The sequence below is a fragment of the Protopterus annectens genome, chromosome 5.part0, assembly GCF_019279795.1.
Source record: "Protopterus annectens isolate FY-2018-M chromosome 5.part0, PAN1.0, whole genome shotgun sequence".
NCBI lineage: Eukaryota > Metazoa > Chordata > Ceratodontiformes > Protopteridae > Protopterus > Protopterus annectens.
This window is the reverse complement of record NC_056735.1, coordinates 1,820,997,547-1,821,016,366: the sequence shown is the minus strand read 5'-3', so window position 1 is coordinate 1,821,016,366 and position 18,820 is coordinate 1,820,997,547. Positions and strand designations below refer to the sequence as shown.

The 18,820-nt window shown below is 36.7% G+C and overlaps 1 protein-coding gene across 44 annotated transcripts in view; it reads right to left on the bottom strand.

Moving 5' to 3' along the window:
- Positions 1-18,820, bottom strand: part of LOC122801915 (ABI family member 3 binding protein) — a 3,486,228-nt gene that overhangs the window by 345,365 nt on the left and 3,122,043 nt on the right. For all 44 annotated transcript variants that reach the window (XM_044071601.1, XM_044071602.1, XM_044071604.1 and 41 more), the window contains one exon: positions 16,233-16,262. In XM_044071601.1, the coding sequence (XP_043927536.1) occupies positions 16,233-16,262 (30 nt within the window). The remainder of the gene's footprint in view (positions 1-16,232; positions 16,263-18,820) is intronic.

Here is an 18,820-nt window from a genome sequence, read left to right as displayed (position 1 = left end):
ATATTTGTGCCCCTTCTATATGTTATTACTGGGTCAAAATTTAAAATGGTAGATACATTTTTATCCATTGATAAATAACTCCAATATTTCCTCACTATTTTACCAATAGACAACGCTTCTGGGCAATATGTAAAAGTGAATGCTATTGTGAAGTCATTTTTAGTGTCATTTTCTACCGTAGTAACCTGTTCGTGCCCATGATTTGTATTCACCTGAACACTTACACTGACAGTTTCCGTGTTGGTCTTTGAACTACTATCCAAATTAACATTCCCATAAGCTAAAAGGGGAACATAAACACCTTTTTTCCTTTTTTCCTTCACTTCTTGAAAAATATTTTCTAAAAATGACTCAGGATATGCTCTCCTTAAAAACATTTGGTAAAGCAAGTTACACTCATCTTCAAACTCACTTTGCAGTGTAGTCATTCTTGCCGCCCTCACCAGTTGGCCTTTAACCACTGCCTTTTTCTGGTGAAGGGGGTGCATACTAGTAAAATGAAGAAAGTTATTTGAATAGGTTACTTTCCTAAAAATTTTTGATGTAAATGATGATTTATATTTCTTTAAATCAACATCCAAAAAATTAATAGTGTTCTCTTGAAAATTATATGTAAAGGCTAGGAATGAAGTTGTTGAATTAAGAAATTCCACAAATCGTTCTGCTTCTTCTTTGTTCCCCTTAAATAGAATGAAAATGTCGTCAAGAAACCTTCTGTATAAGTGTATTTGCTTGAACCACTCGCTATTGTAGATCAAATTGTTCTCCCAGTGAGCCAATACCAAATTTGCAAAACTAGAACCTACTGGTGACCCCATAGCCACTCCAATTTTTTGCACAAACAGCCTATCTTCAAATGACACAAAATTGTTTTTTAGAATAATATCCAATAACTGTTCTATCAGTAAACATTCATTAGTATTTGCCCCCTTAGACCTAATAAAGTCCACTACCCACTCGATCCCCAAATCATGGGGTATACAGGAATATAAATTTATTATGTCAACTGTCAAAAAGTTTATAGTTTCGTCAAATTCTATTGTTTGTAACTGTTGAAGAAAGGCCCAGGAGTCTTTTAGAATTTGGTCCTCTGAATTAACATATTTCTTTAAAAAGTTGTCCACAAACTTGGCACAAGGATATGTTATAGACTGTCTTGCATCAACCAAAGCCCTAAAAGGAGGATTTAACATGTTTTTATGCAGCTTAGGAATCCCAAAAATTTTTGGGATTCTTGGAGCTAACAGTGTAAGATATGTATGTTGATCTAGAGTAATAAGTCCATCCGTGAACAAGTCACTGATGAACATTCTTATTCTATTGTGCGCTTGGTTCAATTCATTCCTACTAATAGAGGCATAAGTGTCACTTTCTAATAATTTTAACATAGTATTAGAATAGTCTTCCTTATAAAACACCACTAGACCTCCTCCTTTGTCAGGCTTCATAAGCCTGAGGGATAGGTTTCTTAATAGATCTAAAAGGTTTTTTTTTCTCTGGGGACAAGTTACAGTAATCTTTGTTAGGATGTTTCAGCATGTCTCTGAATTCATTTTCACATAAAAACTCGAACATATTCAAGGTATTATTCTGGGGTGGATTGAAGGTACTTGATATTCTTAAGCTGTTTTCATTTATCGAATGCTTCCCAAGCAGGACATTTAAATTCAATTTACGTAGAAACAGCTTAAAGTCAATTAATAGTTCGACAATGTCACATTTCTTAGAGGGAACAAATGTCAGACCCTTAGCAAACAAGTCAACCAAAACCTGGTCAATTTTACATTCGGTAAAATTGTAAACAGAAAAATCACCTGCACTATTTTGTAAAACTTCATACAATTTTACCCCAGTCAATTGTAACTGTTGCTGTTGCTGCGGGTATTGTACCTCCGATTGGCCCCCTGTATCCGGTTCGAGGTCCAATTGCCCCCCCTCCCCCGTCAGAAGTTTTTTTGTGGTGCTTGATTCTGGATTACGTTGTTGTCAGTAAGGTACATTTAGTTCGTGATTTGACAATTAAAATCTCCTTCAAGGGTGTCACCCTCATTAACATACCCCCCAATGTCTGGTTCAATCACTGTCTCCAAATTACTTGAAAAATTTCTGTTAAAATTTTGGCCACTTTGATCTCTAGGTGCCATTTGATTACCAGAATATTTATATTTATTGACTTTGTTTTGAGGCAGTGATGGTTTGGGGTAAGCTACCCCTTCATGATAGGCCTTTAAATCTCTTTGCAATTTTTTAATTTTGTTAGACTTTAATTTCACCATCTGCTGCGATATACTGGAAAGAATTCTATCGTATTCGAATTCATTCCTGTTAAAATCAGTGTCTATTTTAATGTCCTGTTCCAAGGCCGCAGCTTCTTTCGTTAATGTTTCCAAGTCAGTTTGATAATGCTTAGCCATGCATTGCATGACTTCTAAACCATGCCTGTTATATAAATCCGTTAAATCGTTAAAAAATTCTGGACCGTAAACTAACCCCGAAGGGTATGAGTGGTGCCTCAACCCTTTAGGGACAATCTTCTCCTTAATACATTTATTAAAATAGTTTAATTCCAATTGTAATTTTTTAGTCTTAAACAATTTGGAATCAAACAACTTCAATTTATCCAAAAGTGAAGCTTCATTTTCATTTTCAGTTAGTTGTACAACGTCGTCACTTGCCTGCGCATTCTCCATATCCAGTTCTGAGTTGAGCCATGTACCGATATTAAAGTTGTTACCAGTTGAATGCCCCGGAGCACTCCTATGACTTGCGCTCCCACTTGCTTCACCGTACTGGTTACGCTGAGGCATGGCCGACTTGGTGACGTTGCAGGCATGTTGAACACCCGGAACTGCCATACTGGAACTGGTTGCTGTAATTCTAGGGTCCCCGCTGGAGTTTGATGCATTATCCATTCTCTCCGATAAGCGGTCGATCCTCTTGTTAATTAGTTCGAGTAACTGTGTAAGGTTACTTTGAGACGACTCTTCTCCTTCCATGTTGTCATCCATTTCTTCTTAGTTAGCCACCAGCGAACAAACACAAGCAAGCCAAGAATAAAATCCAAACTGACACGAACGGTGCAATGGTAAAGCCAACCTCAGAAGAAAAGTTCAGTTCACAATTTCACAAACGTCTTTTATTTAACACCAGGGTTGAAATAGCATAAAACAACGGATATCTGTGAAACACTAAACAGCGTTTTTCGTCCCACCAAGTAGTAGAACTTCTTCAGACAGCAACCAGCCATTTTACAAAGAGTACTTAAATAACCTCTTAGTTAATTAATTAATTAATTACAATCAATTGACCACATATTTTCATTTAAAAATTAAAGTCTCCTCTACAATGCCTATCTAAATTACTTAGTTAGCCAACTTTAGTGACTTATTACAAATACATTTGGTTGACACTTGTTTAAAAATACAATATATGTAAATCTTAGTTCATCATAATAATAAACCTACTAATGCGTAAAATAACAGTAATAAATATATTTACTAAAACACTTAGTGTAGTTTAAAATTTATAAGCATATGAATAAAAACCTATCCAGTCTGTTTTATGCAGGTTATTTACATTAAAGGAAAAAACTATTCAAAAAGAATATTTTTGTACACTAAACAGGCTTTAAACCGTGATGTTAGCAACAGTCTTCCAAACAAACCTCAAGGGAAACCAAAATTACTCGTGTTTATAAAAATATTTTTTACTACCTCAAAAGGTTCTTTAACTTCAGGATGCAGGCAATTGAGCAAGCTTCATTAATGCCTGGATCTCTACATGCCCGCAAGCCGCAATTGCCATGCTAATTCCTTTTTCTCCAGTTCTAATTTTAAATAATTCGCATTAATGAATCTATTTGCTTCACTGTGTTTGGCAATGCCATCAATGGCCATAAAGGTAAAAACATGGCCCCTATTAATATCACAGTGCCTAGCCAAAGCATTCTCGTCCTTTTTCTTTGCAATTGCATATACATGCTCATACACCCTATCCCGAAGGCGCCTGTCCGTCTTTCCTACATAAAATGACGGACATTGCTTACACTGTGCTAAATAAACAACTCCCTTGGAAATGCATGAAACCCCCCCCTCACATCATATCTAACTGACCTAATAGTAAACGTACTTGATGTATCAATTTCCTTACAATACTTACAAGCACCACACCTCTTTGTTCCTCTTTTTTCTTTTGTGTCGTTAGATTTTATTTCAAGCAGTCGTTTCATGTTTGTGCCCCTTCTATATGTTATTACTGGATCAAAATTTAAAATGGTAGATACATTTTTATCCATTGATAAATAACTCCAATATTTCCTCACTATTTTGCCAATAGACAGCGCTTCTGGGCAATATGTAAAAGTGAATGCTATTGTGAAGTCGTTTTTAGTGTCATTTTCTACTGTAGTATCCTGTTCGTGCCTAGTATTTGTATTCACCTGTACACTTACACTGACAGTTTCCATGTTGGTATTCAACCTACTATCCAAGTTAACATTCCCATAAGCTAAAAGGGGAACATAAACACCTTTTTTCCTTTTTTCCTTCACTTCTTGAAAAATATTTTCTAAAAATGACTCAGGATATGCTCTCCTTAAAAACATTTGGTAAAGCAAGTTACACTCATCTTCAAACTCACTTTGCAGTGTAGTCATTCTTGCCGCCCTCGCCAGTTGGCCTTTAACCACTGCCTTTTTCTGGTGAAGGGGGTGCATACTAGTAAAATGAAGAAAGTTATTTGAATAGGTTACTTTCCTAAAAATTTTTGATGTAAATGATGATTTATATTTCTTTAAATCAACATCCAAAAAATTAATAGTGTTCTCTTGAAAATTATATGTAAAGGTTAGGAATGAAGTTGTTGAATTAAGAAATTCCACAAATCGTTCTGCTTCTTCTTTGTTCCCCTTAAATAGAATGAAAATGTCGTCAAGAAACCTTCTGTATAAGTGTATTTGCTTAAACCACTCGCTATTGTAGATCAAATTATTCTCCCAGTGAGCCAATACCAAATTTGCAAAACTAGAACCCACTGGTGACCCCATAGCCACTCCAATATTTTGTACAAACAGCCTGTCTTCAAATGACACAAAGTTGTTTTTTGGAATAATATCCAGTAACTGTTCTATTAGTAAGCATTCATTAGTATTTGCCCCCTTAGACCTAATAAAGTCTACTACCCACTCAATCCCCAAATCATGGGGTATGCAAGAATACAAATTTATTATATCAACTGTCAAAAAGTTTATAGTATCATCAAGTTCTATTGTTTGCAACTGTTGAAGAAAGGCCCAGGAGTCTTTTAGAATTTGGTCCTCTGAATTAACATATTTCTTTAAAAAGTTGTCCACAAACTTGGCACAAGGATATGTTATAGACTGTCTTGCATCAACCAAAGCCCTAAAAGGAGGATTTAACATGTTTTTATGCAGCTTAGGGATCCCAAAAATTTTTGGGATTCTTGGAGCTAACAATGTAAAATACGTATGTTGTTCTAAAGAAATAAGTCCATCTGTGAACAAGTCACTGATGAACATTCTTATTCTGTTGTGCGCTTGGTTCAAGTCATTCCTACTAATAGAGGCATAAGTGTCACTTTCTAATAATTTTAACATAGTATTAGAGTAGTCTTCCTTATAAAACACCACTAGACCTCCTCCTTTGTCAGGCTTCATAAGCCTGAGGGATAGGTTTCTTAATAGATCTAAAAGGGATTTTTCCTCTGGGGACAAGTTACAGTAATCTTTGTTAGGATGTTTCAGCATGTCTCTGAATTCATTTTCACATAAAAACTCGAACATATTCAAGGTATTATTCTGGGTTGGATTGAAGGTACTTGATATTCTTAAGCTGTTTTCATTTATCGAATGCTTCCCAATCAGGACATTTAAATTCAATTTACGTAGAAACAGCTTAAAGTCAATTAATAGTTCGACAATGTCACATTTCTTAGAGGGAACAAATGTCAGTCCCTTAGCAAACAAGTCAACCAAAACCTGGTCAATTTTACATTCGGTAAAATTGTAAACAGAAAAATCACCTGCACTATTTTGTAAAACTTCATACAATTTTACCCCAGTCAATTGTAACTGTTGCTGTTGCTGCGGGTATTGTACCTCCGATTGGCCCCCTGTATCCGGTTCGAGGTCCAATTGCCCCCCCTCCCCCGTCGGAAGTTTTTTTGTGGTGCTTGATTCTGGATTATGTTGTTGTCAGTAAGGTACATTTGGTTCGTGCTTTGACAATTAAAATCTCCTTCAAGGGTGTCACCCTCATTAACATACCCCCCAATGTCTGGTTCAATCACCGTCTCCAAATTACTTGAAAAATTTCTGTTAAAATTTTGGCCACTTTGATCTCTAGGTGCCATTTGATTACCAGAATGTTTATATTTATTGACTTTGTTTTGAGGCAGTGATGGTTTGGGGTAAGCTACCCCTTCATGATAGGCCTTTAAATCTCTTTGCAATTTTTTAATTTTGTTAGACTTTAATTTCACCATCTGCTGCGATATACTGGAAAGAATTCTATCGTATTCGAATTCATTCCTGTTAAAATCAGTGTCTATTTTAATGTCCTGTTCCAAGGCCGCAGCTTCTTTCGTTAACGTTTCCAAGTCAGTTTGATAATGCTTAGCCATGCATTGCATGACTTCTAAACCATGCCTGTTATATAAATCCGTTAAATCGTTAAAAAATTCTGAACCGTAAACTAACCCCGAAGGGTATGAGTGGTGCATTTCCAAGGGAGCTGTTTATTTAGCACAGTTTATTTAGCACAGTGTAAGCAATGTCCGTCATTTTATGTAGGAAAGATGGACAGGCGCCTTCGGGATAGGGTGTATGAGCATGTATATGCAATTGCAAAGAAAAAGGACGAGAATGCTTTGGCTAGGCACTGTGATATTAATAGGGGCCATGTTTTTACCTTTATGGCCATTGATGGCATTGCCAAACACAGTGAAGCAAATAGATTCATTAATGAGAATTATTTAAAATTAGAACTGGAGAAAAAGGAATTAGCATGGCAATTGCGGCTTGCGGCATGTAGAGATCCAGGCATTAATGAAGCTTGCTCAATTGCCTGCATCCTGAAGTTAAAGAACCTTTTGAGGTAGTAAAAAATATTTTTATAAACACGAGTAATTTTGGTTTCCCTTGAGGTTTGTTTGGAAGACTGTTGCTAACATCACGGTTTAAAGCCTGTTTAGTGTACAAAAATATTCTTTTTGAATAGTTTTTTTCTTTAATGTAAATAACCTGCATAAAACAGACTACAATACTGGATAGGTTTTTATTCATATGCTTATAAATTTTAAACTACACTAAGTGTTTTAGTAAATATATTTATTATTGTTATTTTACGCATTAGTAGGTTTATTATTATGATGAACTAAGATTTACATATATTGTATTTTTAAACAAGTGTCAACCAAATGTATTTGTAATAAGTCACTAAAGTTGGCTAACTAAGTAATTTAGATAGGCATTGTAGAGGAGACTTTAATTTTTAAATGAAAATATGTGGTCAATTGATTGTAATTAATTAATTAACTAAGAGGTTATTTAAGTACTCTTTGTAAAATGGCTGGTTGCTGTCTGAAGAAGTTCTACTACTTGGTGGGACGAAAAACGCTGTTTAGTGTTTCACAGATATCCGTTGTTTTATGCTATTTCAACCCTGGTGTTAAATAAAAGACGTTTGTGAAATTGTGAACTGAACTTTTCTTCTGAGGTTGGCTTTACCATTGCACCATTATTATAAGATTTAGATCATGTGTTAAAAAACATATCTTTGTAACATAATTGGCTCTTCAAATCAAGGCGATTTCTATAGGCAAAAGATGGTCTATCCCCTATGCTGAAGAAGGACTGTATAGTGAAAGCTTTGTTATTTAATAAGTGTTTTAGTGTGGATGAGTGGTTTTTCTTTTCTGGTATTCCCTTACAGTGACAGAAGACTGAGATGAAAACTTTAGAAATATATCTAAATAAAGATCTATTTTTCCTGTGGAAGGGTATCTCTTTGAACTGAGGTGTCTAGTTGACATCCCAGGAATATAGTCCTGTGTGAGGGAGTCAAGAAGGACTTTTGAATATTCTCTTGGAAACCATGCTTGTGTAAGAGGTCTCTCACCAAAGTGAAAGAGAGAGAGAGAGAGAGACAGAGAGAGAGAGAGAGAAAGATTCCTGACACTTTGAAAAGGACTCTGCAAAGATAAGGAAGTAATTTAAATATTGAAAAAAAGGATACCCTGAAGTCTGTAATGAGCTCTAACTGGAGCTAGACAGTTTGTGAACACTCTTGGTGTACTGGATAGTCCAAAGGGCAATGCAGAGTACTAATAATGTGATCCAGACACACAAAACCTTAATAAACGTGTGAAGTATGAAAGAAAAGTGATGTGATGATAAACATCTTTTAAGTCTAGTATTACCAGGGAACTTGAAACAGGAAGAAGGGGTAATAGGTTGCAACATGACATCATTTTAAATTTGGTCACTATCACAACGGGTTTAGGAAAGAAAGATCCAGAATTGGTCTCCAAGCCTTTTCTTTCTTTGGCACCAGGAACATCCTTAAATAAAAACCCTTTACTACCTGGGAAGAAGGAACTGGCTCTACCACTCCATGACACAGCATGTGATGAAGAACAAGTGGAAACAAACAAGTCTGATCTGGAGGATGATGAATGACCCCTAGAAATGGAGGAATTTCCTCCCACTACCATCTGTAACCTTGATAAATAATTTTCAGATCCCTTTTGTCTGAAACAATCTGTTGCCAAAGAAAAATATGGACTGCATGTTGCAGGCATGTTAAAGCAATGTTTTTTAAATACTTTGTAATGAATTTTGTGGTTTCCATATTAAATAACTACTGTACTTAAATGTATTTATTTGACATTTGTTAACTGGGTTGGTCCAACTGAGCTAAGAGCCCATTTTCAGTGGAGACCTGAGGAGAAAAGCTCCAGGAAGTTACAATACAAGTTTACATAAATCATAGAGAAAATATTAGATCATATTAATAGTAAAAAAATAAATAGTAAGGCATGGAATATACACAAAAAGTTGAACAAATAATACAGTAACCATAAACAAATAGACTGAGAACAACTAAAGAGAATCTGGCAAGTTCAACTATGCACAATATGTGTTTACAGATAGGCATGTATAATACAAAATATGAAGGCAGATTGGCGACAATGTAGTATAAGAATGTCAGTGACTATGAAAATAGATAAGCTACATACATAATTACATTGATTATTAGTTGTAGAGGATACATAGTAGTCGTGCTGCTACTTCAGTAAAGCTACTTAAGATTGTGAGAAAGGGAAAAAAACAAAGGAAGGTAGCAATAATGTTAATGGAGAGGAAGTGACGTGAGTTAAAGGAAAACAGAAATGGCTGGAGATATAGAAGGGTTCATGTGGGTTCCTGGCAAGGACAGATCCATGAGCTTAAGTGGTAAAGTTTTAGATGTTGTTTGAATTGATTTGTATATGGGATGTTTCTGAGTGATTTTGGAAGTTTATGCAGGCTATATACACATTGTAATTGTAGTTTACCAATATTTTTGTTGGGTTTATGCATGTCAAGGAGTTGTTGGTCAGAGCTTCTGAGAGATCTAGCTGGGGTGCAGAAGGAAATGAGGGAGGAGACACAGGGACATGCAGAAGGTTTGTGTATGATGGAATGTGTGATTTGTAGCTGAGAAATGAGCAGTTGGTGGGGGAATTCTGGCCATTGCAGTTTTTTAATGCAATGCAACGGTGATATTTATGAGGTAGGTTAGCTGCAAATCTGGCAACTTTATTATACGTTTGTTCAAGTTGGGGGAGTAATGTGGATTGTAAGTTTGTGACGATAGGAGCAGCATAAAGAAGGCATGGCAGGAGGAAGGCCCTAGCAAGGGATAGTTTGACTTCTGGTATAAGGAATTTTTTTATTCCGATATAGTAAACCCAGTTTTTGGTGTGTCTTTTTGATACACTGATGGATATACTGGTCAAATTTTAGTTGGTCATCTATTATGGTGCCCAGGAGTTTTGTAATTGGATCTACTATGATAACTGTGTGATTTAGAGAAGAGATGGAAAAGGTGGATTTGTGGTGCAAGAGAGAGCTTGGTAAAAAGAGTAAGAGTTTAGTTTTTTTTTAGAGTTTAGGATAAGCTGGTTCCCATTAAGCCATTTTTCTACAGAGATGAATGTGTTTTGCGTAAGTGAGAGGAGATGTGACATGTTGTCAGATGTGGTGATGAGGGTCGAGTCATCCGTGTACTGGATAAGAGTTGAGTGGCTGCAGGCAGAGTGGAGGTGGTTGGTAAAGATACTGAAAGAAGAGGGCCCAGGATAGAGCTCTGGGGGACCCCTGTTTGTACAGGCAAAAAGGGGGAGCAGGAGGTAAGCCATTGGACAGATTGTAGTCTATTAGTTAGGTAGCTGGAGAACCACTAGAAAGTGGGAGGACAGAGGTTAAGATGAGTTAGTTTTGTAAGTAGTTTAGAGTGACACACAGTAGCAAATGCTTTGGACAGGTCAAGGAAGAGAGAGGACACTTGTTGGTTATTATCTCTGGCCTTAGCAAGTGTATGAGAAAAGACAAGAGGGCTGAAGCAGTACTGTAGTTTGGTTGGAAGCTCTGTTGTGTAGGGGTTAAGAGGTTTTCATGGATTAGGTATTTGAGCAGTTGAGAGTGGATGCACTTTTCAAGAATTTTAGAAAGTGGTGATAGCATGGCTATTGGTCTAAAGTTAGGGGGGGGTCTGTGGAATTACCTCCTTTGTGCAGTGGTATTGCATAGAAGGATTTCCAGATATTTGGAACTAGGCCTTCTTGAATAGATCTGTTTATTAGTATAGACATAGGGTTGGCTATGGATTCAGCAGCAAGCTTGAGAAAGACTGGGGGTAGTTTATCAGCAGATTGGGAGCAGGGTTTAAGTTTATGAAGAAGAGATTTAATATAGGAGATGGGTATGGTTGTAATTAATATTAACAATTTATCACTTAATAGTTTATAATCGGTATTTTATCTTTAACTGTTGCTGTTATTTTATAGTGTGATGTGCTTTGCAAAAGGACTATAATACAAGTTGTGATTATCTGAGGTGTGTTGAGATGGATTTCTGGGAGAATACCATGGATATTTTTCCTAAGCAAGTAACTGTTTTTTCTGTGCTGGAGATTAAATTACTCTGTTTAAAGCTCTCGGGAATTAATTTAGGGATGTAGCAGTCTTAGGTTGCCGTCCTTTGGTGATTTTTAGATGTAGTGAATAAATGACAGTGTGCAGGATGAAGGTGCTGGCTAAAACAATAAGAAATACTTAGTGGATCACAGTGCTGCTATAACAAGCTAAGTAAACTTCAATGCACTATTAGTGTTACCTGTATTGGTATATGAAAGCAATGATGTATAAAACTGGCACAGCTCTGCCAACAGTAAGCACATTGTTTCATCTTTTTGCATAACCAGTATATTGCTGTGATGTAGCCCATATTGCTTCTTTCACCTCACAATGTAATGGTCTTTGGAAAGCAGTGTAGGCCTGTAGCCTGGTGTCTGTACTCCTCATGGATGGTACTGTACCATTCAGGAATGTGCCACCACAAGATAACTCAGGGATAAATGTTTCCACACCTGTATCTTGAAGGTCAGGTCCATGCCATACAGTGTTGACATATGCTGAGTCTGTAACTGTCTTCAAATAATCTTGGCATAATGAAAGCTGTCCCCTTTAAGGTGGGTGTCAGAGGAAGTATACTTGTATGGCACTTATAGCAGTCTTTTCAAAGTCACATATTATAAAAACAGGGCTGACCTTTAAGCCTTCCTTCTGTGCCACGTCCTTCAAACAGCTTCCACAGTGGTGCATGTGATCACTGAGTATCTTGCATCAAACAATATATAAGTTATAGGATATGGTGCTACTCTTCTTGTTCCACAAAGCCATGGATGGAATTCAGCTGCTGGCTCATTGGGTTTTGTGGGGAAAGGCCCATCCATCCATGGCAGCTCCTGTGGTGATATATTTATCAGGTTGACTATTGTTAGCAGCAGCAGCATCACAAAATCCCCCTCCATCTACACCATGTGCTATAGGAACATTTCAGCCCACATAGCATACTGTGTAGGGTTGAATTTCTTCAGTGTGGACAATGTCTCCAAGTGGAATGTAGTGGCACACCTCCTTAGGCATCCCATTTGCTGGTAAAGGGCTGATTCCTGTGAATTCACATTGTGGATTATCAGGCTTGGACCATCTCGGTTAGTGCTGGCCCTGCAACGCGTCTCAGATACAGCATCTGATACTGTCCTGATGGTTGCATCACAGGATGGATCATGGCCTGTAAATGTTCTACTCAGTTTCCACTGGAAGCTCCAATATGGTCATTCACCTCATATGCTTCTGTATATGCAAGCAGATATCTAATGGCAACTGTAGTTATTCCTCCTGAATGAGGTAACAGGATATACAGCATCTACAGTTCTAGATGGCATAGTTACATGAAGGTTCAGCACTTCATCAGAACTCTAATGTTTAGCTATGATGTTATGCAACTTCCACAACTAGGATCAGGCCTCCCATATGTGGGTGTGTTCTTAAAGATATGCAGCTGTGCTCCTAAGTATGTTATTTAAATCGTCCTGGGTCCAGTTAGAGTGTACACAATCTAAAGACACATTGGCCTCCACCTCTGGACAGCCTGTGCTACAGGAATTCCAAACATCCCTTGTGCTCAATTTCAGCATCCTCCTCCTGGTAGAACCATAGTAATGACACAGTGGGTACCTAAAAGGGACTTGTTTCTCTGTTGTGGCATATACAATAAATGCCTATGGTATGTGCAGGGTATATGATCCACATGGCAGCTGAAGAGATGTGCATCCACTGGGGTACTCATGAACTTGCTACGGCTCATCTGATACAATGTGAAGATCCCTACACCTACAGCAAAGAACTCCTCTCAACTTTCACCTGAGGAGGAAGAAAAAATAAATAAATAAAATAAAAAATAACAAAAAAAAAAAGATTCTTCTTAAAAAAAGTTCTTCTCTACTCCTAAAACTGCAACAAGCAACTTGCTATAAGTAGTACACACACATCTCACTCTCTAAGTACTTCAGCCATGACCAGAAATGCAAATGCAGCATCAATATTGATTTATGATAATGTCATATCCATGCCACTTCATAAATCAGTGCAGGTACTGCACTCCCAATTCATTGCCACCTGTCATGCCCCTGACATATTTTGCCCAGAATAGCCATCCGCTTTGTTCCAGCTAGTTATGACTTTGACTCTTACCACTCAGGGTATATGCCATGCACAGCTGGTCTAAAGATGGGGAACTCACAGGTGATAGGCAACTTGAGCACACCATCATTACCTGTGCAGATCTCTTGTGGTGAACACATTGCTGGCATGCACATCATGTTAACAGCTTGGCAGAATTCTGATTGAGGGCTACTTTAGTACTCTCTGTGACACTGTGGCCAAGCAGATGAGCATGCACTGTGAAACACTGTTGGAAGTATTCCTGTGTATTGGAGTGGTCGGTTTAATTTTCTGCTGACCTCTCTTTGGGATGGGATAGGCACTGTGGTTGCAATGCTCTTGGAGTCTTACTATTGGCCTGCTGTGTTACAGCCATAGTCCTGACTCACCTGCTGCAAAATGAAACCTCTGTGTGTATCTGCAGGCCCTAAGTGTATGAACCCTGCCTTCTGTACAGTAGCATACTGGCTGGTACCACAACTGACACATCTATATGGCCAGCCCCCATCTAGAAGTTCATGATTCCACAACCAGGTAATGACAGCTTATGCATTGTCATATGTTTTGTTTTATAGTAGTAACACCTTAGTAGGTCACTGAATTGCTACACAAATATCTTAACTTCTATACTGTCATTACACATGATAGCACAGTTTGTTATTAAACAGATGCTTATTATGTATGAGTCTAAGAGTTCATTGCTTCCACTGTATGACATTCGCTATTTAAAAGTTGGTTCTGTCTTTCTTTGATTGATAACAATGATCGGCACCCCCTACAGGGTGGTTTCTAGGGCCACTTCCTGTGGACTACCATTCTTATTTCTCTGCTTGTTAGTGCAGTCGTATAAATTACACTGTGTTCTAACCTCTATGCTGCATCTATTCTGTGTTTGATGAACATGTGCTTAGATTCTGGTGACCCCATCTGCCATAAGTGCTTTGGACATGTTGCTACCTCTGACTATTCCACCAAAGTCTATGTCATCATGGCACATGCACTATATGCTGAACACCATTTGGGACATGAACTGAACAGGCCCACGCAAAGTATACTGGGAGAACACATGATCAACATATTGGATTATGTCTGTGAGGGTTTTTATTAGGGGCATGACTTGTACTGAGTACACTAAAAGCAGTAGGGTTGTTAGGGTGGGATGACGGGGCGTCTGCACATGGCATAAAGTGTTGGGAGAGGCAATCAGCTGATCCTGATCTTTCTTTAATGTAATACCGGCTTTTAAAAGTCGGTATTGCATTTGTGGTCAAACCTGAACGCTGTAGATCTCTGTGTGGTTTAAAACCTGACCACTGTGGCACTCCATGCAGGCAAAGTATAAAGTGTAGTAACTGTTTGCTACAGTTTAAAAAGAAGAATTTTTTTAAAATTAAAATATGATTGCCATAGCACTTTGTGCAGGTAGGGTACAAACTGTAGCAATTGTTTGCTACACGGGTAGTTCTTACGGACCAAGTGCTAGTATCCACACAGCACATGTTTTATGTACAGGACTGTGCGCTATGCTTATGAATATAGAAGGGAAAAAGGAAATGGAGATATGTTTTATTTAACAAAAGCTGCTTCTGTGTCACATGCCCACTTCCTTTTTCATTTCTATTACACTCAGAAGTAGTTTGTTTAACATTTTTTATTTAAATTTGAAGTAGAGGCTCTTACATTTTATAATGATGATCATTTCCATTGGCACCTCTGTTACTGTTGGTCCTGATTTGGGGTTCGTTGCATGTTTGTAGTGTCATACTACTTTGTAGGTGACCCAATTAAACAAAGTGGAGTGACATGGACAAGAAGGTATTATGTTTATAACCTGTCTAATTTTAGCATATACGAAACGTGGTGCATGAATTACAGATAAGGAACAAATAGACTCCGTTATGAAGCAGAGAACCAGAACTACAGATTACAATGGCTTCAATAAGAGAGCTCCCATTTTGTAATGAAATAAAATATAGAAAGGAATGTGTTAAATGAAACTACAAGGTAGTAGTCATTGGAAGGTCTAAACAGCAAATGCCTCTGCAGAATGTTACAAAGTAAGTTATGCACTACACTGTCAACATACAGAACAGAATAGCAGCACACAGAACAGACTAGAATATTAGCTGTGTGCTGCACTAGACAAGAAATGTGTATTAAAAAATCCGCAACAAATTACTCTACTACCACTGCATTTCTATTGTCATGTTGTAATGAATCGTCTAACTGGTCAGATGCCAGAACAAACTCTTTGATGTTCTCAAAATGCTGGAGACTAATTTCATTGTAAGACACATTATATATTTTCTTGCAATATATCACTTCTAAAAATGGAACACTGCTTTAATCCCTGACTGTTTAGATTAAAGATGCTTTAATACATGCATTCCTTGTTAATATTTACAGTACAGTAGTAATTCAGCTGTGCCTGGAATAGCCATCTTGTAAATAATGTCTTATGGGGGGATTACTGTTTATCTGGGTCAGACATATAACTGCATTCCTGTTTGAGCTGATGTGGCTACAGTAATGTTTCATGTCTCCTTACTCTGGATTCTCTCACTACTGGATGTCATGATGATGAAGATAATGATGGCAATGATGGTTATGATGATGAGGACAATGATGCCTTCCAGGTGTTGTTTCTTCTTTGCCTTTTGAACAGATGATTTGGAAATTATGAAATGCCTTGGCTTAGAGCACTACTCTGATTTAAAATACTGAATTGCCCTTTGACTGGAATCATAAGGAACTCCTGTACCTTCCAGTAAACATTTAATCTGGCACAGATCTGTAATATGTGGAAGAAGTGAAATCATATGCAGCATTGCAATTCATGGTAAAGTGAGCTGGCTTGAGCTGGCTTTCTTCTGAAACCATGTATTTATTCATTAAAAAATAAGTTCTGATTTTAGCTTACATAAAGAGAAATAGAAAGTACCTACCTGAAATATATTCACTCACTCTGGGATCCGCTAGTCAGGAAAAAAAAAAGAATTAGAAAGTTTAGAAATAATATTTCAGATGTTAAACAAAACTGACACTGAAAGAAATATTTATCTCCATTGCCATTAGCAACACCTCTTAATATAAACCAAGTTAAAATACAGCTGTTAGACTTATGTACATCTGCTACACAGAACAGCTAATAAGGAAATAATTCTGAACTAAAAATATAAATGTCATAAAATACAGCCTGCAATTTAGAAACAAAATGCAAATGGAACAGCATCTAGTGATATAATAATCTAATGATACTATGATTTTTATACGCTGAAAACAAGATGTCTGTCATTCATGAACAGCTATAAACAAAACTATTTGTGAGCAAACAGCATTACAGGGGTTTTAGATGACATATGAGGAATCATTTCAAGAATTTTGCAATCAGCATATTCTGTGAAGATGTGAAATATTATTTTGCAAACCTTTCTGTTGAGCTTTATCATATAGTGTAGACAGAGAAGCATATCTTATACATGATCACACAACCATTTATTTTTTAAAAGACAATTCAAAATGTAGCATTTAAAATTTTGATAATTTAATACATAGTCATTCACCATTAAAGGCGGAATAGTATAGCCAGGGAATCTGAATAAAGTTGTTTTTTGACATAGAAAGAGTAAGAGATGGGGAGAGAGAGAGATGGAAAAAAAAGGGAGAGGGAAGGACAGGGAGAGAGATCCAGACTTACTTTTACAAACAAATACACTAAATGATGCATTTATAAACACAAATGTATATATGCTAACGATAAATGCTGCTAAAGAGATGCAATAAAAATATTTACCAGTTACTGAGAGTGCATATTTTTATCATCACTCTGCACACTTTGTTTGTCACTACTCACTGTATGTTGCTAGCCATTCTCCAACATTCTAACTGAGTAACCTGTCATTATAACCAAGTCCCTTCAGGTGATTGAGGTAAGCTGATTGGGTTCTAACTGCCCAAACACTGGTTCAAATCAAAGGTTCAGCTGGTTCAAATCAAATTTCTCTGGTGATCAAAGGCTAGATTTTCAAGTACAGTAGGAGCACTGTTTATGAGAAACCGCTGTACATTGTAATAGAGAGATCCTAATTTCCCTACTGTAGTATAACTGAGGAAATACTATATGCCACTTCAAGAGGTATGGGGAAAAGCTCTCATGGCAGACATACAGGATTTGCTCTGTGCGAAAATTATTACTTCAGCCATTGAGCAGTGCTTATTCAAATGGCCATGAATTAATCATTTGAAGGGGACTACTCCATAACTGACTGTTTATCATTCATCCATTTTATCTTCATTTATCACTCATCCAATGCTGGCAAGTAGCATCCAGCTTCTATAGTGACCTTATGAACAGTTGCTGACATCTACCGATGTTACTGGGGTAGAAGGTTGCCAGGCCTTTCTTCTGTATACTACAAAGTACACACACATATACTGTATCTACCAACAATTTAAAGTCACCAATTCACCTTCTGCATGTCTTTGGGATATGGAAGGAAACCAGTGTACCCTGAAAAAAAACATGGAATCGGAGGAAGGGCATGCAAACTCCATACAGAAGGTATCCTAGGCAAGAAAAGGGCCAGAGAATCTTTTAATGTGAGGCAACGGCAATACTCACTGAGCCAGTGTGCGGCCCATCTCCATTTATACCAACACAAAAAAACTTCATACACTGCACACATATTTCAGATCACACAAAAACAATTTCAACCCTATAAATGAAACCATTAACAATTAAATGTACTATACATAGAAAAGCAAAAAGTTTAAATAAAATAATACCAAGTAAAATAGAATCACAAACATAATCAGTCAGAAAAAAATTTCATTCTGACAAAAAAATTAAATAATTGCACTAAATAAGGTTAAACTAATTAAAAACATAACTAAACATTAAACCTAAGTTATCTAATTATAAATCTCACCACTCTACTAAAATAATTAACTGAAAATAAGTTTAAGACCAAAACCTCAGAAATATAGTAAGAAAATCACATGAGACAACCCCTCTTTAAAAGTGATACAACCTTCTTAAAGATTTGTTTCACAGATAGCTTATGCAGTTACCATATCCTCTGAAATGAATACAATAATGCAAATTAAAAAAATAGTGCAGAAAAATAGATAAATGGAATATATAAGGGTCTCCTTCACTGATAAATTAAATATTTTGTATTGCAGTATTATGGAATGTGTTTCATAATGAGTGGCTACTCCTCATAAAAACTGTTTCCTAAAACCTCTCTTTAATTTACCACACAGCAGACTCATATATCTATATATGTCTGTCTACATGGCTGTACTATATATATATATATATATATATATATATATATATATATATATATATCTATATATATATATATATATATATATATATATATATATATATATATAAAAATCGAAAGCACCTAATGTCGACTGTAAAAATATCAACCTCATATGCTTAAAACATCAATGTCAATGTGCCAGTATGCATGCCCAAGGAGCAGCCTTTGATCATGCACATATATTTTATTATTCATTTCTT